At 53.3% G+C, this 20,591-nt stretch overlaps 1 protein-coding gene and 2 long non-coding RNA genes across 3 annotated transcripts in view; 2 read left to right on the plus strand and 1 right to left on the minus strand.

The window, feature by feature from the left end:
- Positions 1–9,931, minus strand: part of PCSK6 (proprotein convertase subtilisin/kexin type 6) — a 181,024-nt gene extending 171,093 nt beyond the window's left edge. The window contains 2 exon segments of the mRNA XM_070620507.1: positions 9,628–9,844; positions 9,846–9,931. Coding sequence (XP_070476608.1) covers positions 9,628–9,844; positions 9,846–9,916 — 288 coding nt within the window. The 5' untranslated portion in view covers positions 9,917–9,931.
- A 184-nt stretch (positions 9,932–10,115) lies between these two features.
- Positions 10,116–13,007, plus strand: LOC139083498 (uncharacterized). The gene is made up of 3 exons (XR_011540268.1): positions 10,116–10,317; positions 12,683–12,785; positions 12,875–13,007. It is a non-coding gene; the product is annotated as an uncharacterized lncRNA (long non-coding RNA).
- Positions 13,008–13,804: 797 nt separating this feature from the next.
- Positions 13,805–20,320, plus strand: LOC139083503 (uncharacterized). The gene is made up of 2 exons (XR_011540278.1): positions 13,805–13,972; positions 20,092–20,320. It is a non-coding gene; the product is annotated as an uncharacterized lncRNA (long non-coding RNA).
- The last annotated feature ends 271 nt before the right edge of the window (positions 20,321–20,591 follow it).

Raw genomic sequence — 20,591 nt, forward strand, 5'->3', positions numbered from 1 at the left:
CCACAGCGTGGCTTGATGAGCGGGGTGTAGGTCCATGCCAAGGATCTGAACCAGTGAACCCCGGGATGCCAAAGGGAAGCATGTGAACTTAACCACTACCCCATGGGGCCTCAGTTATCCCTTCTAATGAAACAGTCACCAGGTGTGTAGGGGGAGGGGCAGTGAATGAGACTTGGGGATGAGAGGCTGAGCCAGGGACTAGGGCCCAAGGAAACAGAATGAACAAAGACTCTGACCACAAGACACTGTGGTCTAATGGGGAGACAGACACCCTCCCGCTGTGGCTGTGCACGTGGTGGGCGGTGGGGGGCTAGCTGAGCTCCTCCGTGGAGCTGGGAGCACAGTGCTCAAGGCTGCGGGGCAGCAGCCAGGTCAGGAAACACAACTGTAGCTAATCTTGAAGAAAAGCAGGGTTCTCCAGGTAGACCACACGGGGAACGGGCACCCCGGTTACAACAGCAACAAAGAGCAGGTGCAAAAGAAAGAAAAGGATGGAAAGTTTCCAGAATGGCAAAGGTTGGGAATGGCTGGAGCACTGGGCAAAAGCAAGCAGTTCTGGGTTGAGGACAGGGCGAGAGGGAGGGACAGCTCACTCCCCAAGTGTCCAGCGTATCAGGCTTTGCTGCGCAGGAGCCTCCATGCCCCCTCTACCCCACTCCCGGTCCTGAAGCAGGAAAAGGACCGCATGAGGTTTCTGGTTCGGAAGCACCAACAGGGTGGCAGTGTGGGAAGCAGCCTGGAACTGGAAGGGAGGCAGGCGGGGCAGCGAGGCACTGCCCGAGGCAGCGAGTGTGTGAGGAGCAGGCAGGGCCGCAGGGGAGAGGCTAGGAGGCAGAGGGGCCACAGGGAACTCGGAGTGAGGTCCTGGCTCCGGCTTGGAGGGCAGGGGATGAGAAAGGAGCAGAGGAAGGCTTTGCCTTCTCCCAGCCATGGGGACCATGGCCATAATCTGAGAGGAGGGTAGCCCCACCCGCCACCTGTCCATCCGGGAGACTCTGCCAAAGATCACCGGGGTGGACTCAGGCCCTCCACGGCAAGAAGGAGGTTCTGGCTTAATGAACACGGGAGACCATCTCTGAGAGTTGTCTACAACATGTTTTGAAACAAAAGAGAGAAAGTCTGGAAATCAAGGTCCCTTTCAAAAACCTGACTGCCAACACTGAACACGGATTCATCCACCCCATGGCAAATGCAGTCTGGCTCATCACGCAGAGCTCTGGGAGCCTGATCCAGCTGGGCTGTTCCTTCCCACTGAGAAGACGGATTCACCCAACAAGGACTCCTTAAGTGACTGACGTGGGCCAGTGACAGGAATTCAAGAGGCCCCAAGGAGGGTTAGGAAAATGAAGCGGACGGCCCCTCCCTGGCCGGACTCAGCAAGCAAGTCCATGTGCAACACGGCAGTGGGCCGGGGCTGTCGGGCCCTGCGGTGTGCGGCTGGTTTGTGCCCAAGCGGCCAAGAGGGAGACAATGAGACTGTTTCTTCCTCTCGGTGGTGCCACCGTCTTGACACTGAGGGCATTGATGGGCTGGTTACCATGGGAACCTGAGCTGCCGATCCCATCCCACAGAGCGTGAGTGAGGCTCCCTCCCGATAGCTGACGGCTATTCATCCCCGATCTTCACAGCACTGGACAGAGGGCCTTGTGCCTGCCGCCAGGTCTTCAAAATCCTCCAAGAGCAGAGGCACAAGGACATCAGGAAGCCCAGGGATTTGACAGATAATGGGACTCACGGGGTGGGAAGCATCCATGGTGGGCTGCAGAGGACTGCTGGGCCCTGCTCCATGGGTAGCTGATCTGAGTAGAAGCAAACTAGAGCATGACAAGGAGGGTCCTCCCCAAGCACAAGCACAAGAACAAGCATTAACCAGGAGGGGCCAGCCTGCTGAGCGTGATGCCAAAAAGCAAGGGATTAAGACAAACTATGGGTGGAGATGGTTCAGCCAGCCGACTTGCTGACCTTGCTTGTTCACAAATGCTCACACCCTTCCCTCCACTAAGAGGCTCTCCAGAGGCAGGGGCCATACCTTACTTATCTCTGAGGGCCCAGAACCAGTGAGAGCACACAAAGAACGCTCGCTCAATAAATGAGTGCATGTCCTCCGGCCGCAGGCTGCCCTGCGGTGACTTCTCCACCAACAGAGAAATGGCAGAATTGGAATTAACCTTAGAGAGCAGCCAGAGGACCAACTGTGAACTGACTCTCCCAGGAGGCCCAGAGCATAGTGGCAGAAACAGATAAGCCAACAGTCATGTTAGGGTGATGGGGGCTTGGGAGCCCAGAAGGGAGGTCCGCAGGGCTGAGGAAATCAGGGCAGGACTGCAGATGACCAGGAAAGATGAAGGGCTGACCAGGTGGATGGGAAAGCCATCCTAGGCAGAAAAACAGCATGAAGAAGCCTAAAAAGAAGGAAGAGCATGAAGAGGTTCAGCAGAGGTGGAGCTGGGGCCAGGGCAGAAGGCAGCAGGTGGGTGAGAGGAGGCCCTGCAGCAGCACAGACAGCTGAGGGGCACAGAGACCCCGGCCTGTGCGGGGCAGTGGCAGGGGAGAAGCAGGGGGACCTGAGAGCCATTCAGGAGACCGATGAGACGGGCTTGGTTATAGATCAGATGGGAGGCAGGGGAGTTGGGGAGGCAGCAGTGAGTTCCAGGCCTCGAGCTCAGGCACCAGGGCAGACGGCCCCTACTGTAAACAGGGACCACACAGCGAGGAGGAGGTTTCCAGCAAAGGATGATTAGTCCAGTTAATAATACGCAGAGTTTGAGCAACCGAGTGTGGCATCCTAGGAAGACTGCAAGGGGTTAGGGGTATTTTTCCCTGAAATATGGAGAGATGCAAGTAAGTTTCAACGCTGATAAGAAGGAACCGGTACCGACTATGCTGGACAGAGCAACACTAACATGCAGCACTGCGTGTGCAGGTGTACGTACACGAGTGTGTGCGCATGTGCCAGGTGGAGGGAAGGAGAAACAGTGGCGGGTGGGGTCCACACAGGCTCATTTGCCAGCAGCAGCAGAAAGCTGAAAGGCTTTCTTGCCTGATAGCTTACCCTTGTCTGAGAAGTCGGGATGAAGTCCACCTGCCAAGGTGGAAGGAGAGTCGGAGGGCTTGGCTTTGGGCCTTGGCCTGTCAGTTACCAGTCTGTGATCTGCAGAAGTCAGAACTGGACCCGAGGTCTCCTCACTACTAAGCAGGCCTGGCGACACCTCCCTGCAGCGTTGGCGGGAGGCTCCACGAGCAAGAGCACCCACACAGGAAACATTCACTGGGCATAAACACATGCCAGAGCTTCCGGTCAATGCCAAGACTGAGCTACAGTCTGAGAGCTGGGAGGGAGTCAGGCACTCAAGACAAGTAAGACTCCGAAGCCCTCTGCACGCAGGGCCCCCAGAGAGGAGGGAAGACACATCAGCGCCTGGCCTGGGCTGTGGAAGATCAGAGGAACTACTTTTTAGAGACAAAATCTGTACAGAGGCTCAGAGACTCAAAAGAGCCCAGAACATTCCCCAGTGTATCAACAGTCCTGCACGGCCCTGTTGGCAATCAAAGCCCGAGGCCAGGCAGGAGGCTTCATCCAGGGTCTGCAGGCCCTCCCACCCCATCACCAGCTCTGTGTTTCTGATCTGCACCCTTGCTTTCTGCCTAGAGGAACCCAAACTCTTCCAATGGACCAGTCAGCTGAGCCATCCACTCTGGCCTGATTCTGAGTCTTCTCTCGGCCACCCAGCTCCACCACTGCCACTCAGCTTCAGTCACCTTTCTCCAACACAGCCTCATGACTTACGAGGGCAGTCCAACCAAATAAAACCCTGTCCACTTAAATCTGTTACCACCTGAATAATGACGTCAAATGGGAGGGTATGATACCACGAGCTTCACAATCCCACTCTTGTCTGTACCCCCAGCTCCCACCCAGAATCTCTCTCCTTCCACTCCCAGGTCAGACACACACATGGCTCTTGGCTCAGAGCATAAGAGCAAGACAGCATCAGACTGAAAATCAATACTAGAGAACTAGGTCACAGGTGACTGCTACTCTGGGCTTCCTGGTATCCCTTCCAAGCCCCTAAAACTCCAGTTGGAACAAGTTCTCGTCCATTATTTTAACACCTGGCTAAAGCCTCAGCTTATTTTTCATTATAAGAACAAGCCCTCTGCAGCATGACAATTGTCCTCTGCTGACAAGTGAACTACCCAGGCCCACCCAAAATTCTGGGCCAGGTATGTCCTGTTCAGTAGCTATTTTAAGTAAAACTATTTAAGGCAAGTTCAAAATCATTTAAGGCTCTTAGATCTTTTAGGGCCCTGGGAGCCAGCCTGCCTTTTTTATGTTCAGACTCAGAACCAACAAATTAGCTCAACACCTGAGGCAAAGCAAAAACGCAAGGGACCGTATGGCATCTAAGTGCCACCCTTAAGATAAACACCACTTCTGAAAGCTGCACATGCTGAGCTGTTGCGATTTGGTTTGTGAGAATATCTTGTTGCCATCCTTTTCACGTAAATGACTTGTCCCTTCTCCCGCCACCAGCGTCAAAGGTAACAATATATACAGGTTAGCGTGAAGGCGATCTTCACCACCAGATGACTCCAAGGAGAAAGAAGCCCAGTAGAGGGAGAGAGTGATGGCTGGGAGTGGGGTTCCTGGGTCCAGCTCTGCTCAAACAGACCTGTCATCTGCAACTAGGCATTCTGTTTCTCTAGGTCACCATTTCCTTGACAAGTGGATGGGCCCAGCCTCAGAGGTCTAAAGCAGGGGCTTCTTACCCTGGGCCCACAGACACCTGTATGTCCTTGGACATGCTTCAGATGATCCAGGATCACCGTGATATGTGTATGATGTGCATTTTTCTTTTCCTTTTTTCCCTTTAACATTTCATGTGCATCTTATATACGTGTGTGTGTGTGTAGGTATGGATATATGCACGTGTGTATATGTGTGTATATATGCACATCTGTATACATATGTATGTATTACCATATATATAACACATTCCGATACAAAGAAAGAAAAGTAAAAAATGCTTAAACACAATTTTGTACATAACTTCTATATTATATATACATATGTACCTATATGTGTGTATTGTGAATTAGAACACTGCAGATAAAGTCTGACATTCCTCTCCCCAGTTTCTTTCCCCTCCCTCCCTTCTCAGAGGCTGCTACTACTGAGAACTTGATGAGATCCTTCCTACATGTGTACACATTCATAAATAACATAGAATTGCTGAGTGTGGTTTTTAAAGTTTAAATAAATACTATCACACTGTGCATCTATCTACAACATGCCTTTTCCACTCACCATTATTTTTGAGACACATCTATGTAGATACATTAACATACCTAGTTAATTCCTTTCCAACTACTGTACAGTATTCCATGGTGTGACTATCTTGATTTATTTCTCTATTCTTCTAGAGATGAATATTCAGATTCTGTTCCCTTTCATTTAAACAACGCCTCTGTGACATTCCTATACAACGCTCCTTGGGCACTTGTGCAAGAGTTTCTCTCCAGTAAAAGCCTAGATGTGGACTTGCTGATGCAGTTCGACCTCACTGTGGACTGTCAAATTGCTCTCTGAAGTCGTTATACTAATTTCCACTTCCACCAGCAGCATTTGAAAGTTTCGTTGCTCTACATCCTTGTCAACACTTGATACTACCACCTTTCCACATTCGCCACCATGTTCGCCAGTCTGACAGGCGTGAAGGGAGATGACTGCCTTAGGTTGTGCTGCCCCATAACTCCTGGGGAGGCAGGTCTTTTCTCACACTCATTGGCCATTTGAATTCCCTCTTTACTGAATTCTCTCTTCATATACTTTCTCCTTTGTCTGCCTGGCATTGATCTTTTTCTTAAATGACAATGACCATTGATAAATTTTTATTTATAGTTTTTTAAATGATCTATGCACTAACCTGTTACATGTTATAAATACTTTTCCTAGTCTGTTACTTGCTTTTTAATTGTTACAACGTCTTTGTTATACAGAACTTTTAACGTATCAATCTCTTCCTTTTTATATTTGTACCTTTTGTGTCTTATTTAAGAACCCGTTTCCTTTCTCAAGTTCACACAGTATTCCACTATATAACTTCTAGACGTGTTACAGAGATTCGGGTCTTCCATCCTATCTGGAATTTGCTGTTGTGTAATACGAGGTGAGGAGCTGATCGTTTTACCATATGGAGAGTCAGTTCTCTCAGCACAGTTTATTGAATTTTCCATCCTTCCCTATCCGTTTGTAACTCTCCTGCGTGCACATACGAGTCCCCATATATGCCTGGGTTTGAGTTGATTCCACTGACAGACGGGATCACTACTGGGCCACTGTCGAACTCTTATGATGCCCACACTTTATGGTAAGTTTTCTCTCTGGTAGAGCATGCCCTCTCCTTGTTCTTTCTGAAGTGACTCAGGCATTCTGGGAACTTACTCTTCCATATCAACTTTAGAATTTGTGTTATTTCATGTTCCATATAAAATCCTCGGCACTTCAACTAGATGACACTGAAATTATAAATTAATTCAAGGGGACCTGTGATAATCGGTCCTCCTATCCATGAACAGAATCTATCTCTTCATTATTCAGACCTTTTTGTTTTCAATAATTCTTTCAAATATTTTGTACTTTTCTCCTTGAAAGTCTAATACTTTTTAAAATTTATTCCTAAATATCTAATGGCTTTTATGCTAGAGTGAATTACAATTTCCTTTATTTTCTCGGATGTTCCTATCGCATAGGTAGCTATTGTTGATCAAGCAATGCGCTTAACTCTCTTACTAGTTCTAATAGTTAGTCTCTAGGTTCTCCTGGATTATCCATATAGTTATTTATGTCATCTGTCAATAATGACATTTAACGCTTCCAAATTCTTTTTTTTTTTTTAATTGTGGTGCAATATCTGGGCCCTCCGGAATAACAATGAATAGAAGAGGAAAAAGAGGCTGATTTGTCTTGTTCCTGATGATGCATATTTTTCAACGGAGAGGGTCCAGAGCCTTTACCAGACTCTGAAAGGCACCCATGCTTCAAGAAAGGTGAATAACCACAAGTCTAAATTACCTTCGCATCATGTAAAATAAACGGAATGGGGTTACTAGTTGTATGAAAGAGAGCAAAACAATCAAGCCAGAACTTAGGGCATTGCAAAGACCCATGAGAAAAGTAGGGCTGGGAGCCAGGGCTGGTCCCAGGCATACCACTAAGAGCTCATTAAGGGTTTAGGGAACAAGTCACACTAAGGAGACCTTAGCCCAGAGAATACAGTAGGAGACAAGAGCAGGGCGCATAATCATCAGAGGTGATACATACTTAGTGTGTGGGCACAAACTGCTCCCATCCCTGGTTTCACCTCAGTTTACTCATCCATAAGTCAAAGCTAATAATATCTACACCTTATTTATGAGTCACAAATTCTCCCGGCTGAAAAAGGCAAATAAGGTTTTTAAAGAGTTCTTATTGAGTAGGTACAGGTTGGAATGCTCCAGGCCTTTTCCACATTAGCAGTGCACTTGGGGGAGGGAGAAAAGCTGGTTTTGGAATAAAGAGTAATAGGCCCTCCTTGAGTAATCTCTCACACACACACACAAACACACACACACACACACGCCTCTGAGTTGGCTCCTATCCCCAACCAGCTAATCCCTCAGTTTGTGAATGTCTCCACAGTGTCACCCCCAGCACCGTGCGTACCAAGCTAAGGGACCAGGCTGTGTGGAGTTCACCCTGGCTGCACTGTACAGAGCTGGGGAGACTCTGAGACACTCCCCAGAATGTCCCGGGTGGAGGGGCACATGCCGGGAGGAACATTCTCTCCCACAGGCAAAATGAGGACAGCTGACTTTGTGCATAAGCAACTCAGTGAGACTGACAGAAGTTGTTTCAAAGACCCAGTATTTTTTATTCCCGTGGACAGGAATTGTGAGGGGAAGTTACTGGGCCTCTCTCTTGCAATGTCCAAGAGCTCACAGCTCAACTTCAGTTTCCCTCTACTCCTTTAATTATAGGAGCCAGAAACCTGGGCACTTCGTAATTTACCGTGCAGTTTAAGAGTCACTTTTAGCTGAAGACAAACTGCTGGGCCACCTGAGCAGAGCAGTGAAGTGTGGCCGGAGCTGGGGGCCCTAAGCAAACACAAGAAGCAATGAATAGGGCTGGAATCTTGAGGGGCATCTTCAGGCTGGACCATCAGCCAGGGAGATTTAAGAACGACAGAGAGAAACGAAGCCAGTGCTACCCAAAGGCAAACTCTTAAATCACAGGATATTTGAAGAGACTTGAATGGTCGGAAAAAAAAAAAAAGATGTGATGGTTTTCTTTCAGATAACACTGACCCACCATGTGAAGCACAGTTCAAACTGCAGGATCGACTTTTCCGAAAGGCCGCACGAGTCACGTTAGCAGCATCCACAACCGACTCAGGATGCAGAGAAGGTGTCATCTACCACACTTTGCTGGCTTCTGTCACAGATAATGTTGAAACTAAATTTAACACTGCCTGGCACTAGGGTCTGAATTACGAGCCCTGCTTCCCTGTCACTTCACTTGATCCTCTAAGCGTGTAGTTTGTAGGAGACCTGTTAACTGCACTAAGAGGTCCCCTGGTGGGACACACACTTCAGCCTGCTGAGGCCCCTCCACGGGCATAAATCAGGATCACTCTCCCACCCCCACTCCACGGGGTTGGGGCAGGAAAAAGGGACCTGCCTCAGCATCCTTTGGAGCTATGCCGCCTTCCTGCCCGGGATTTGTCCCCATTGCTAACTGACAGCAGTAATGACAGCCCAGGCCTTGGGAGGGTTACTGGCTCCACCGCCAGGGTCAGGCCCTGCGCTGGCACTTTGCTGCCAGACAACACTGGATCGTTCCAACAACTGCACGCGGTACACACTGTCACGACTTGCCAAAGATCACAGGGCTAGTAAGCTGGAGAGCTGCCATTAGAATCACGCACAGAAGCCCAGAAACAAAGCAAACTCCCCCCAAGGCCGGCGGGGTTTTAAACGCAGGACCCCTGCCGCCAAACCTTGGCACGGCTCCTGGGTCCCACGCTGTCGGGAAAGCCACCTTGGCGGCGTCTCCCAGGCGCAGGCACCGGGCCGCCCTCCCTCCGGGAGACCGATGGAACGCGGCTCCCGAGACGCGGGGCCATGCGCTCGTCACCCAGCGAGCCCCAGCCACCCTGGCGCGCGCACCGGGTCGGGGGCCCCGCGCCGCCCGTCGAGGGCAGAGGGCCCGGCGTGGCAGAGGCGGGGTCCCGAGGCCAGGGAGACCTTGGTGGGCACTGAGGACAGCGCCGGCGGGCAAAGCGCGGCGCCCGACACAGGCTCCCACTGCCGCCCAGCCGGGCAGGTGTCCGCGCCGGGCCACCCCTCCCCGGGAGCTGCCCCGGCCGCCGGGCCTGCAAGGGCGTCTCTCCGCAGAGTGTCCCGCGCGCCGCGCTCCCCGGCGACTCCCCGCAGGGCGCCTCGGCCGCCCCCGGCCGCGCGGGCCGAACCAAGCCGGAGCCCTGCCCGCTCGCGGCCGCGGCGCCGACAGCCCGGCGGAGACGCCCCGTCGCGCCGTGCCCGCAGCTGCCGGCAAAGTTTTCGGCGCGCGGGGCCGGTCGCACTCACCTGGCCCAAGTTGAGGTAGCCATGCGCCGCGGCCACGCGGGCCGCCGCGGCCGGGCCGCCCAGCACTTGCACTGCCCAGTGGTTGGTGTAGACGGGGCGCGGCGGCGGCGGCGCGGAGCAGGCGGCGGGCAGCGCGAGCAGCAGCAGCCAGTGCCAGGGGCGCGGCGCGAGCGGCCGGAGTCCTGGCCCGCCGGCGCCCCCCGCGTCCGCGGCAGCGGGGGGCGGCGGCGGCGGCGGCGGCCCGGGGCGGCGGCCGGGGCCCGGGCGCAGGCGGCGCGCGCGGAGGCATGGCAGCGGCAGGCTCGCGCGGCGCCCGAGCGGCGAGTGCGCCGGGGGGTGGGGTGCCGCCTTTTAAAGCCGCTCCGCGCCGCGCCGGGGAAGGCGCCGCCGCCGCCGCCGCCGCCGCCGCCGCCGCTGCGGGCGGGAGCGAGGAGGAGGAGGCGGCCGCGGCGCGTGCCCGCCGCGCGGCCCGGTGGCGCCCCTGGCCCGCGCGCTGGCTGCCCGCACGGGGCCCGCCGCAGGCTCGGACCGGGCGGCGCGGCGGCGGCGGGGAGGCCGAGATGCCCCCCACCGGGAACTTCTCGCAGACTTTCGGGGCTTTCGGGACACAGACCTGCCAGGGCGCCCGGAGCGGCGGCCTCGGCCCCGCGTGTTCTAGTAGGAGCCGGGAGGGCCCCGGGGGCATCTCAGGTGAGTCCAGACCGGCGGGCTCAGGCCGGCGCCCTCCCACCTCTCGGGCGTCTGGAGGCCTCCTTCACTTGGCCGGCTCTCTCAGCCTGAGACGGTGGGCTTGCAAGAGTTCTGGATTCTAGGGGTCAGAAGCCACAAGGAAATATGGGGTCTGGGCCCTGCCCAGAGAAGGCCTGATGGAAGGGGCACGTTGAGTGGGGCGAAGACGTGTGACAGATTAGCTGGGTTCCGTGAGCATACAGGAGAAACCTGGCGGGACAGCCCCAGGACTACAGCCCACCTGGGGACGCAGGCGATGCAGGTGACTCCCCACGCTGTCCACTTCATATCTGTGTGACCTTGGCCAAGCTGTGCTTCTTGAGCACAGCGCTCCACCTGTAATGGGGATGACAACAGTTTCTACCCCATAGAGCTGTTTTGAGGACCGCATGAGCTCTTGCCATGCAACAAGTTGTCAATAAACGTTTGTTTTTATGAGCCGGCGGGCTGCCACATGGTGGGTGTTCACTGGTTGGGTAAACTCTTAAAAGCTCCCACCGAGCTGGGACCAGTCAGTGAGAAAGTGAGTTGAATCGTCCTTGCCCCTGCTGCCTGGAGTCGCCTAGAATCCAGTGGATAAGTATTTGGTGCGCCCTGGAGAATTTTGGAAATGTTTACACTGTGAATAAGCAAATGGTGAGAGGTGAGGATCGCTTTGGGATTTCCTCTCCCATTCCCTCCAAGATCCGCTGGCCCCAACTGGCCCCATGTGGAAAGTAAGCCTTTACCCTGATCAGTACAGGAGGGGAGACAAAGGATAGGCTGAGCGGGCCTTGAAGCGGGGAGGAAGCTGCGGGTCTGCTGCTCAGTTCCCAGGAGCACTCCCTTTTGTTTGGAGTGCTGTCTAGAACCCACTAGAGTCTCTAGCTTGGCAGGTAGAGGGTGGGTGATGAGGGGTCGGAGGGGGTGGGGAGAGAGCAGGATCCGTGGAGATGGCTTCCCCAGGTCTTTTCCAGCCTCCCTCTCAGGAGCCCTTTGGTTTCGTAACTCACATGATTCATCCTTTCTGCAGGCGTGAGTCACCCCGATGGAGGTGGGAGAAGGGGAGGCGTGGTGGGAGGTGGTGGGGGAAAGCCAAATCCTTGTTCACAAGGGCTCCTGCCAGGGGCCCCTCTTGGAACCTGGGGATTGATCTCCCACACCTTCTTCCCTTTTCTGCACTGGATGCAACTCCCCTCCACCTTTTCCCTTCCCTGGCCAACTGGGGTCAGCTCTCTGGGCAGACACTCTGCAAGGCCTGCCCCATGCTGCAGAATGTAGGCCCCTTTTGTCCCTCCTACAGATGACCTAGACTCTCGCCTGCTGCTGCCCACTTAAGAGACAAAAGGCCCTAACACAAACTGGGCTGCCCTAGAGGAGACCCCACCACCCCTGTTGGGCAGAAACAGTACCCAGAACCTTCAGCCCGTTTCTTCCCCATGTCACCCTGGCTGCCCACAGAGGAGGGACACTGAGCTGAGACAGGGGGCAGGATTAGAAGCCTCACTCTGTCACTTACCAGCAGTGCCTCTGGGCGACACCTCTCACCTTTCTGGCCCCTGTTGACTGGACTGTCTCTTGGCCCTGTCCCGGATCCTGTGCTGTCCTTGGAGTATGTGGCCCTTTTCAAGATAATGCTCTGCTGCACATAATCTAAGTTATTATGAAGCAGCTTGAGCCTCCCAAGAGGGCACCCCCACGGCAGCAGTGATTTTGACAGGCAGAGATAAGGGCTTTTCCATAATAATTTAGTAGATTAAGGGATTCAGCCCACTGAACTGAGAGGAGACTGAAATGCATCTGAATTTTTATTTGGAGAGATCTGAATTTATTTTATTAACAGATCTGTTCCTTTTGGGCTAAACTTGCCATTTATTGTGCAAGTGGTCGGGCAGGCAGCATCTTGGCTTCAGCGTTTTAGGAAGACCAGCTTCCCAAAATGAACATCCTAAATCAAATTGCCTCCTGTGGGTTTCCTATTGATTTACACGATGACAGGCTTAGCTCAATCACAGTACCAGCCCTCTGCATTGTGATAGGATCTGTAATAAAACTTGGCTCGTCTTCCCGCAGGGAGGGGATTTACTGCTCACTCGGGCTCCAGCTCTCCAGATGGCCCTTAGGGCCGCACAGCTCTGTGGAGGGCCTGCCACCTCCCTATGTCAGCAGGTCTGGGGATGGACAGGACATGGACCAGAAGGGTGATTGGAGCCTGGTCATATTTCTAAAGTTTTAGAAAACACTAATTCAGAAGTGTGATAGTTATATTAGCATCTTCCCAATTCAGACAAGAGGAGGCGACATCACTGGGATGATGATACTGAATTATGTGTTCTCATGCCTACAGTTGATCCCTTTACAGCAAGTACAGGATTGCACAGCTGGGGCCAAGGAATGCCCAGTACTGCCAGGACCACTGGATGGCAGAAGACTTCACCTAGCCTCTGGCGGTGCGTTGAAACAGAATTTGATCCAGAAATTGCCTCCTTTTAGGCAATGGACACTTTACTGAAAAATTGCGTTTCTGGAAATGTGCTAGGTTCAACGGGCCAGGGTGGCATCACTTAAAGAGTGTCTAATGGGCACCACCTTCAGGCTATTGGAGAAGAGCATGCACTTGAAGCCCAGCTTCACCACTACTGAGATGCAAACTCAGGCAAGTTGCTCCAGCATCCTGCTGGAAATGGCAGTAATGATGCTGTCCCCGGGCAAGGGGGCTGCAAGGCCAATGGGAGATGATACGTGCGAAGCCCCTTGCCCGGCACCTGGCACCTAGTAAACACTCAACAATGACAACAGTGACCACTCTTCCCCTGGGCACCAGAGCCCTCCAGTGAGATGGAATGGGTGAGGCTGCACACTCTGTCCCTCTGGGGGGTTCACGGGCATATAAACGTTCCTTCCTTCAGCCATGCCTCGTTGCACGTTTTCTCACATGTTAACATCCCTGAAATCAGGGTACATCTCACAGCTGGTACTTTGCAGTCACCACTGGCCTAGAGTGAAATCGAGTTCTTCTAGAAAGCGTTTGCTTCTGCCAGTGATCTGGGGCCCCAGCTCCCGAGACCCCTTGGAGACCACATGGGTGGTATGACCCTGGACTAGGAACGAGCTTATGGTTCAAATGATCAGTACAGGGCATTTCTCTGGATTTGTCCCTCCTCTGTCATGGGCAAGATAGAGACCAGAGGGTTCCTTGCTGTCCCTCTCTGTGTGAGGGGCTTATTTCTCATGTTCTCCCACACAGTGTCCCCTTTCCTTGTTACAGCTTTCTGGAGGGGTCCCCTGTGAGGCTTCCCAACATGGACATTTTTCTTTCTTAGTCATACATAAAATCCTGATGCATCTTCCAGTGGAGGGTGTCTCTTAGATTTGATGAGATATTGGTATTAAGGCCTTCAAGACATATTGCAGCAAAGATACCTGTTTAACTCTCTCAAATGCATTTGGCCTTTGTTTCTCCTAGCAGCTGTTAACATCCTACAGACAAGGTACAGAGAATACGGTGTTTACTGAAAATCTGCTGTGAATCCTCCAGGAAGGCAGAGGCTCTTCTGTTGCTGGGTAGTTTGAATTTCCAAAAGCTACCTTTCTGTTGGGAGAACACCTGGATGCTTCGGACACAGGGTGTCCAGAGGTGCGATGCCCGAAGGGACCCGCAGAGGCATTCCTTAGAGCTGACAGCCCCCCACCCCCAGCCAAACCCAGATAACACACAAGGTCCCTGGCCTGGGGGACAGGAGATGCTGACCCAGATGCCACACACAGCGAATGGGCCTGGGACAAGGGAGGGCCCAGGAAAGCGTAGACCTCTGCCTCCCTCCCACCCCGTCCCAGAGAAACCTTTCCCTGGGCCCTGTATTTCTACTAACCAGGGGTAGCCCAGCTGGCTCCACTTATCTGCCTTTCAGGTTTTATTTTCTCTCTTTTTCATTTGTCCCAAATCCCACCCACAGCTGCTCCTGCTGGCAGTGGTGGATCCGGAGTCTTCCTCCCCATCCTTCTCTGTGCTCTGCCTTCCCCTCTGTGTCCTGCCCCTTTGTCTCGCCATCTCCTCAGTGTGTGCTCCGGTTCATATGGGGCTCTACTCCTTTCTGTGGGGATGTTTGCCCTTCTGGGGTGGGGAGGGCGTGGAGTAGCTTGAAGCCCACTCCACTCCCACCCAGTCTTTGATTCTGTGGTTAGACTCCCCCTTTATATCTAGATCCTCATTATCTTAAGAAAAAGGCTTGTGAAAACTACTTCTCCTAAAAACAGTTATCTTAGATCTAGCAATTATGTCTCTCAATCTTCCTTTCATAAACACCCACATGAAAATTTAGTGTCAAACAAAGAATTTAGGAGCAAAAACGCTGAAACTCCCTCAGAAGCTCTTCTCAACTAAGAATGAGAGCTTTGCAATTTATCTGGTTTTCCTTTTTGCCTTGGCTTCCAGGAGGCTCAGAGCCACATGTGTTAGAAAATCATAATTGTTTATTTCCTCCTTGCTGCAGCTGTTAGGATGCCTTTGGTTACAAGTACTGGAATACCCAATGAAAAGGAGTGTAAACCATAAGGACCGTTTATTATTTCACGAACTGGAATTTGGTGACAGGTGGATCCAGGGTTGTTAATTCAGGGTTCAAGATAGCTCTTCTGTACTTTGCCTGGCTTTCTCCTCATGTGCCTAGATAACTGCCACAGATTGGGCATCTTTCAAGATAGCCTCCAAGGAAGGAAGGGCAGGAATGAGCTTCCCTCTCTTGAGTGTTTCTCATCTCCTTAGGGAGGAGACACCCAGAACACCCAGCTCATTTCCCCTCAGGCCCCGTTGGCCACCCCCCTGCCAAGTCATCATTGACAATGCGAACAGGGTGACCCAGCTTGGTTTGTGTCAGTCTTGGTTTTTCTCCTGGGGAAACATTCCCCAAGCACATTACTGCCCCAGATTGAGCAAAACCAGAGATGTGTTAGGAAGAGGTGGCTCCAGGTGGGCCCCCAGCAGGTTTATCTCCTCTCAGTTTCTATTGTATCGCCTTCATACAGATTCTGTTAGGCACACAGCAGACGGCAAGTGAATAGCTAGTGAAAAGGAGGGAAAGAAAGGAGGGAGGGAGGAGCCACCCAGACCCCATGCCATGCAGACCCTCAGGATTGCCTTGTGTTTTCCCCAAGTCCAGCATATCAGCGGCAAGGTATGTGTTGTGTTCCTGTGTGGAGACATCACTTTCACTCCAGGATGAGTTTCAAGTTTGTTGCCTGAATACTTTTCCCAAGTGAGAGTAAATTAGGAACTTGAGCTCCTGCCATAGTCACGGCAAATGGAGCAAGGCAGAAGATGGGGTGGGAGTCGGGGGTTGCAGGCACGTACCGGAGAGAAGAGGAGCTAGAAGAAAATGAGTCCTTTCTAGATAAGAATCATTATGAGAACCCTAGCGCATAAGCAGATAATAGGGAAGTGCATCTCAGGATGTAAATGAAGTGGCCTGGCTGGTAAGGTGGAGCAGTCGGCTGCCTGGCTTCTTCCTGGAAAGTTACCTGTCTTGGAAAGTGATCCCACCCTATAGCTTCTCTCTTCCCCCAAGGAAACAAAGGCCAGAAGGCACGAACACATCAGTTTTCTGTCCTCCTGCCCTTGGGGTCTCCCTGCCCCTCTCAAAGCCGCCCCTCCCTTGTTGCCCCAGACCCCAGAGGATACCTCCCTCTGTGGGATCTTGCTCTGGCAGTTACCCACCCTCCGGATTTAATCCTTTCCCTAGATGCTCCCTGAGCCTACAAAGGCGCCCTCACCTCGTGCCCCTGCACACCACCTCTCTTTCTCTCCCCCTGTCTTCACCACCCAGGCCTTGGAAAAAGCCACTCACTCTTCACCTGAGAGTCACTGTGGACCCAGCTCTCCACTGACTGGGCATCTGCCCCCACAGCCAACGTGGCCGGAGAAGAAACAAACCACTGTGTCTCCTTGACACTCCTCACCACACCCCTCTGCAGTCCGGCTGAATCCCCCTTTTGTCCACAACTGTTCTCTCTTCTTCCTTCAATTCCCACCCCTCCTCCAGCCTCACTCTGGGCTGCCAGCCCCGCTTCCTTCTTAACATCTTTCTCAGAAGAGGCCTTCTTCCCCATGCACCTGCCGTGCCGGCTCTGCCTTCCCACCGCTGCTGTCGAGGGGGCTCCTGCTCCTCCTGAGGGTTTCCCCTCCAGTCCCCTGCTAACCCCACCGCATGGCAGTTACTGAAGGGGTTCCTGCACCCATTCTGAGTTCTCTCTATGTACTTAACTCTGATGAATTTCTCCTGCTGAATTGTCTCTGTTCACTTAGCAACATGCTATTGTTCCATCCATCTTAAAACAAAACTCTCTCTCCCGCTACCCTCCCATTTCTCTGCTTCCCTTCTTAGCAAAACAAAACTCTCGAAAGAAAGAGTTGTCTCTACTTGCTGTCTTAATTTCTCTCCTGCTCTTTCTCAGACCCACTTCAATCAGGCCACACCCTCTCTGCTCACCCCCGCGCTCTCTCACGGTCACCAGCAGCCCCCGGGTTGCTAAATCCAGTGGTCAGTTCTCAGCCCTCCTCCTAGGAGCCCTTCCTGCTTGTCCTGCAGCATTCCTCATGTGGCCTCCAGGACACCCCTGCCCACCTCCTGTTCTCCTCTGACCTCAGCGGCTGCTCCTCTCAGTCTTCACTGCTGGTTTCTTCTCAGCATCAAGTACCCCAAGGCCCAGTTCTTGGGCTTCTTCTCTCTTCTCTCTACCCCTACGCCCCTGATGATGTCCACCATTCTCGTAACTGAAGATGCCCGTTACATGCTGTGGCTCCCAACATGTATCGCTGGCTTGGACCTTGCTCCTGAGTTCTAGGCGGCCAGCAACTTCTCCATTTGGGCGTCTAAGGCACGTCACAAAAAACTGCACTCCTGATCTCCACCCACTCCATCCCCAGTTTTCCCCATCACAGTGAAAAGCAACTCCACCCTACAGTCCTCCTTGACACCTCCTCTCACACCCGCTGCCGGGCTGTCAGTGAATCCGGTTGTTTCTACCTTCAAAATCCACCCAGAGTCTGACGGCTTCTCACCACTCCCTCTGCCCCCACCCCAGATCAGATCACCCTTGCCGCTCACCTGGTGTAACTCAGCAGCCTCCTAGATGCCTTCCCTATTCTGCCCTTGCCCCCTTGAATCAATCCTCAACTCGGAGGATCATGTGAAAACAGAAGTCAGGCCACTCCTTGGCTCAAAATTCTCCCACAGCTTCTAGTCTCATGCAGGGCAAAATCCAAAGTCCTTACAGGGCCCCAAAGATCCCGTATGCTCTACCCCCAACCCCGCCCCACCACACACCGTGGAGTCTGTCAGATGCTAAAAGAGCTTTGAGCTGCATGGTTCAGGCTTTCTGAAGGAAGTGACTTTTAAGCTGAGCTCAAAGAAATAAACAGGAAATAGCCAGATGAGTGGACCATCAGTCAGGTCTAAGTGGGAAGGCAGAAACCATACCAAGTATTTACAGTGGAGGGAACTGGTGACACAGGCGATGGAGGAGCTGAGATGGGGGGGTGAACCCAAGAGAAGCACAGTCTCTCCCAGGTGGGTTACCATGTATTACCCAGCTCGAGGCAGAGCTCCTGGCATGGGACCAGCACATGCAAAGGCCCTGAGGCAGGAAGAAGGTGGTGTGGTGGAAGAGACAGAGGGGCAGGGGCATTGATAATGAAAGGAGGGTGGCATGAGAGGGGGCAGGAGGGATGGCCAGAGGCAAGGCTATGACAGCTTCGTCAACCCTGGCAGGAATATGGACTTGATTCCAAGAAGAGTAGAAAGCAGAGGAGGGACACTCTCACTGTTCCAACCAGCCTAACCTCAGTGGCTCTGACACCTGTCTCTGCAGCCTTTCTCTGTCTTCAGCAGGCCACCCCTCGGCTCCCACATCTTTAGCTCTTTACTCAACATCTCCACTGTTTCTAGCCTCTGAAACCCAGAGCAGCCTATACTAGCCTCCTCACTTCCACGCTGCCCGGACCTGGCCTCCAGGGCCCCCGGGGCATCCACAGAACTGTCGTTCCCTCAGTGACCCCAGTGGTCTCTGCCTGACTCCTGCCTCTCTTACCCGTCCCCTCCTCGCCATCCCTAGGCTCCCATCCCAGCTGAGGTCCTCACGGGCCAAGGGCTTTCTTGACCACTTCCCACGTAGTCTCTCTGTCCCCAGCCCACTGCCCCTCAACACACCGTCTTACCGTCTTGGTTCCTAAGCACTCTTGTAGCCTACTTACATCATCGCAAGACTCTCGACAGTCAGGGTGGAGACCAAGCTTGAGGGCGCAGCCCTCACGGCCTTTAGCAAGCTGGCACTCTTTCTAGCTCTCCCTGCCCCACCGTGGGACCAAACGCGGTTCCCAAATGGACCAGCCATTCAGGCGCGGGCAGCTTGGCTGTCACCAGTTCCTCCCTGGGCGGGCCTTCCTCCCCTCTCCTCCCGCACACTGAGATTCATCCTTGCATGCCCACGCCGGCTGCAGGTCACCTCTGTGAAGCCTTCCTTAAGGCAAAGTCCCCCTCCCACACTCCGCCCTCTCTCTCTTTGTCCCCAGGCAGAATTGCTCACCTGGCTGTATGGCCTTATGTTTTGGGGCCCAACTGTGAGGACTGGTAGTGGAATCGCTCACACCCAGCTCAGTGCCCAACTAGGAGTTGGGTCTCAGTAGCTGCTTTTCATCTCACGGGGCTCCCTGGGCCCCCCTTTCCTGGCAAGATGACCCCTCAGACCCAGTGGTCTTGCTCAACCCTTGTTGTCTGACATGGGTAGGCTGGGCTATGAAGGGAATCCAGTAGGTTTAAAAAAATTCCATTGGTGCCCTGGATTTTCCCCATAAATGTGATAGCCAGCTATAATCCTAAATGTCACTCCTTCCAGGTTCTCTTTCCCTCAATATTAGGTGACAGTGATTTTCCTAAAAGGTCAGGAACTGAAGACCTGACTGTAGGTGTCCCGAAGCCAGCAGCAGACACAGGGCCAAGGGCAGCAGGGTCTGGGGCTCAGTTCCTGCCGACCGGCCAGTGACCAGGGCACACTTCAGGCCTGCTGAGCAGGGCCTGCAGGAGTGCAACAGGGGTTCCTGAAGCGTCAGTGCATTCGGTGAAAGAAGGGCGCAGTAGATGAGGGAAGGCTGGTGACCACAGGCCCCAAGAAGCAAGACACAGAGAACTTCACCTTCCTTTCCACATGCTGTGGTGATTTTCTGCGGATTTTGGCATAACTTCATGCAGGGTTGCCTTAGTGTGGGCTTCCGCGGTCCCGTCTCTGAGGCAGGGTGGGACGATGGTTAGGGGTGTGGGCCTTGGGCTGAGTGTGGAATTCAGCTCAGCACTTGCTGGCTGTGTCACTTTGGACAGGTCACTTGTCCTCCTCTGCCTCAGTTTCCTCTACCAAAGATGGGATGTAAAATGGTACCTCCTGGTGGTGAGTGAGGTCATCCATGCAGGACGACTGGGGCAGTGCCGGCAGCTAGCGAGCTGGCTGCACACCTCCCCAAGGCACGTGTCCTTGGTTTGGCAGACGCTGGCAGGGTTGTGTGACAGCAGAAGCGTGGGGCGGTGGGGCGTCGTGCCCAGTTACTAAACCTCAATGGTTCCCGTTATCTTGCTTGATCTACGTGGTGGATTTAGGACTCCCAAAAATCTGCTTGAGGCTTTTTATATCCTCTTCACTATTTATAGTCGAAACTCTCCCAAATCCACAGCCCAGCCCACATCGCTCCTGCTATGCTTTCTCTCCACCCAGACTCACCAGCAGCAGGGAACAGAGCTGCGTGGTCTGTGGTCCCGGCCAGCCCTCGCTCCTCCTCCTCCAGGAGTGAGACCCAGGAGCCCCTCTGCCCTTAGCGGGTCCTGCCACGCTGAAACCTGCCGTCGTGTCCGCTTCCCCCCCACTCCGAGGAGCTCCTGCCATGCCACCAATTCCTGCCATTCCATACTGTGTTTCTTAAAAGATTGAAAATTTCGTAACCAAACAACATGTCTGTGGCTCAAATGATTCTGTGTCTGGCTCTCTTCATCTGGATTGGGGCTGATTCCCTTCTTCTTCTTTCTCTGTCTGAGCGCTTTCTCCCTCCATCCTGTTAAATTGAGAGAAATCAGCAAAATGAGCAGCGTGCTCTCTCCTGAGCGTGTCGCCATCACAAGTGGCAGGTGGTCCCTGTCGTTGAGAAGAAAACCTGATTCAGTCCTCATCCTTGGGAAGCTTCTCCCTCACAGCAAGACGCTGCGCCTCTCAGGTCGAAG

The sequence above is a fragment of the Equus przewalskii genome, chromosome 1 (assembly GCF_037783145.1).
Source record: "Equus przewalskii isolate Varuska chromosome 1, EquPr2, whole genome shotgun sequence".
Lineage (NCBI taxonomy): Eukaryota > Metazoa > Chordata > Mammalia > Perissodactyla > Equidae > Equus > Equus przewalskii.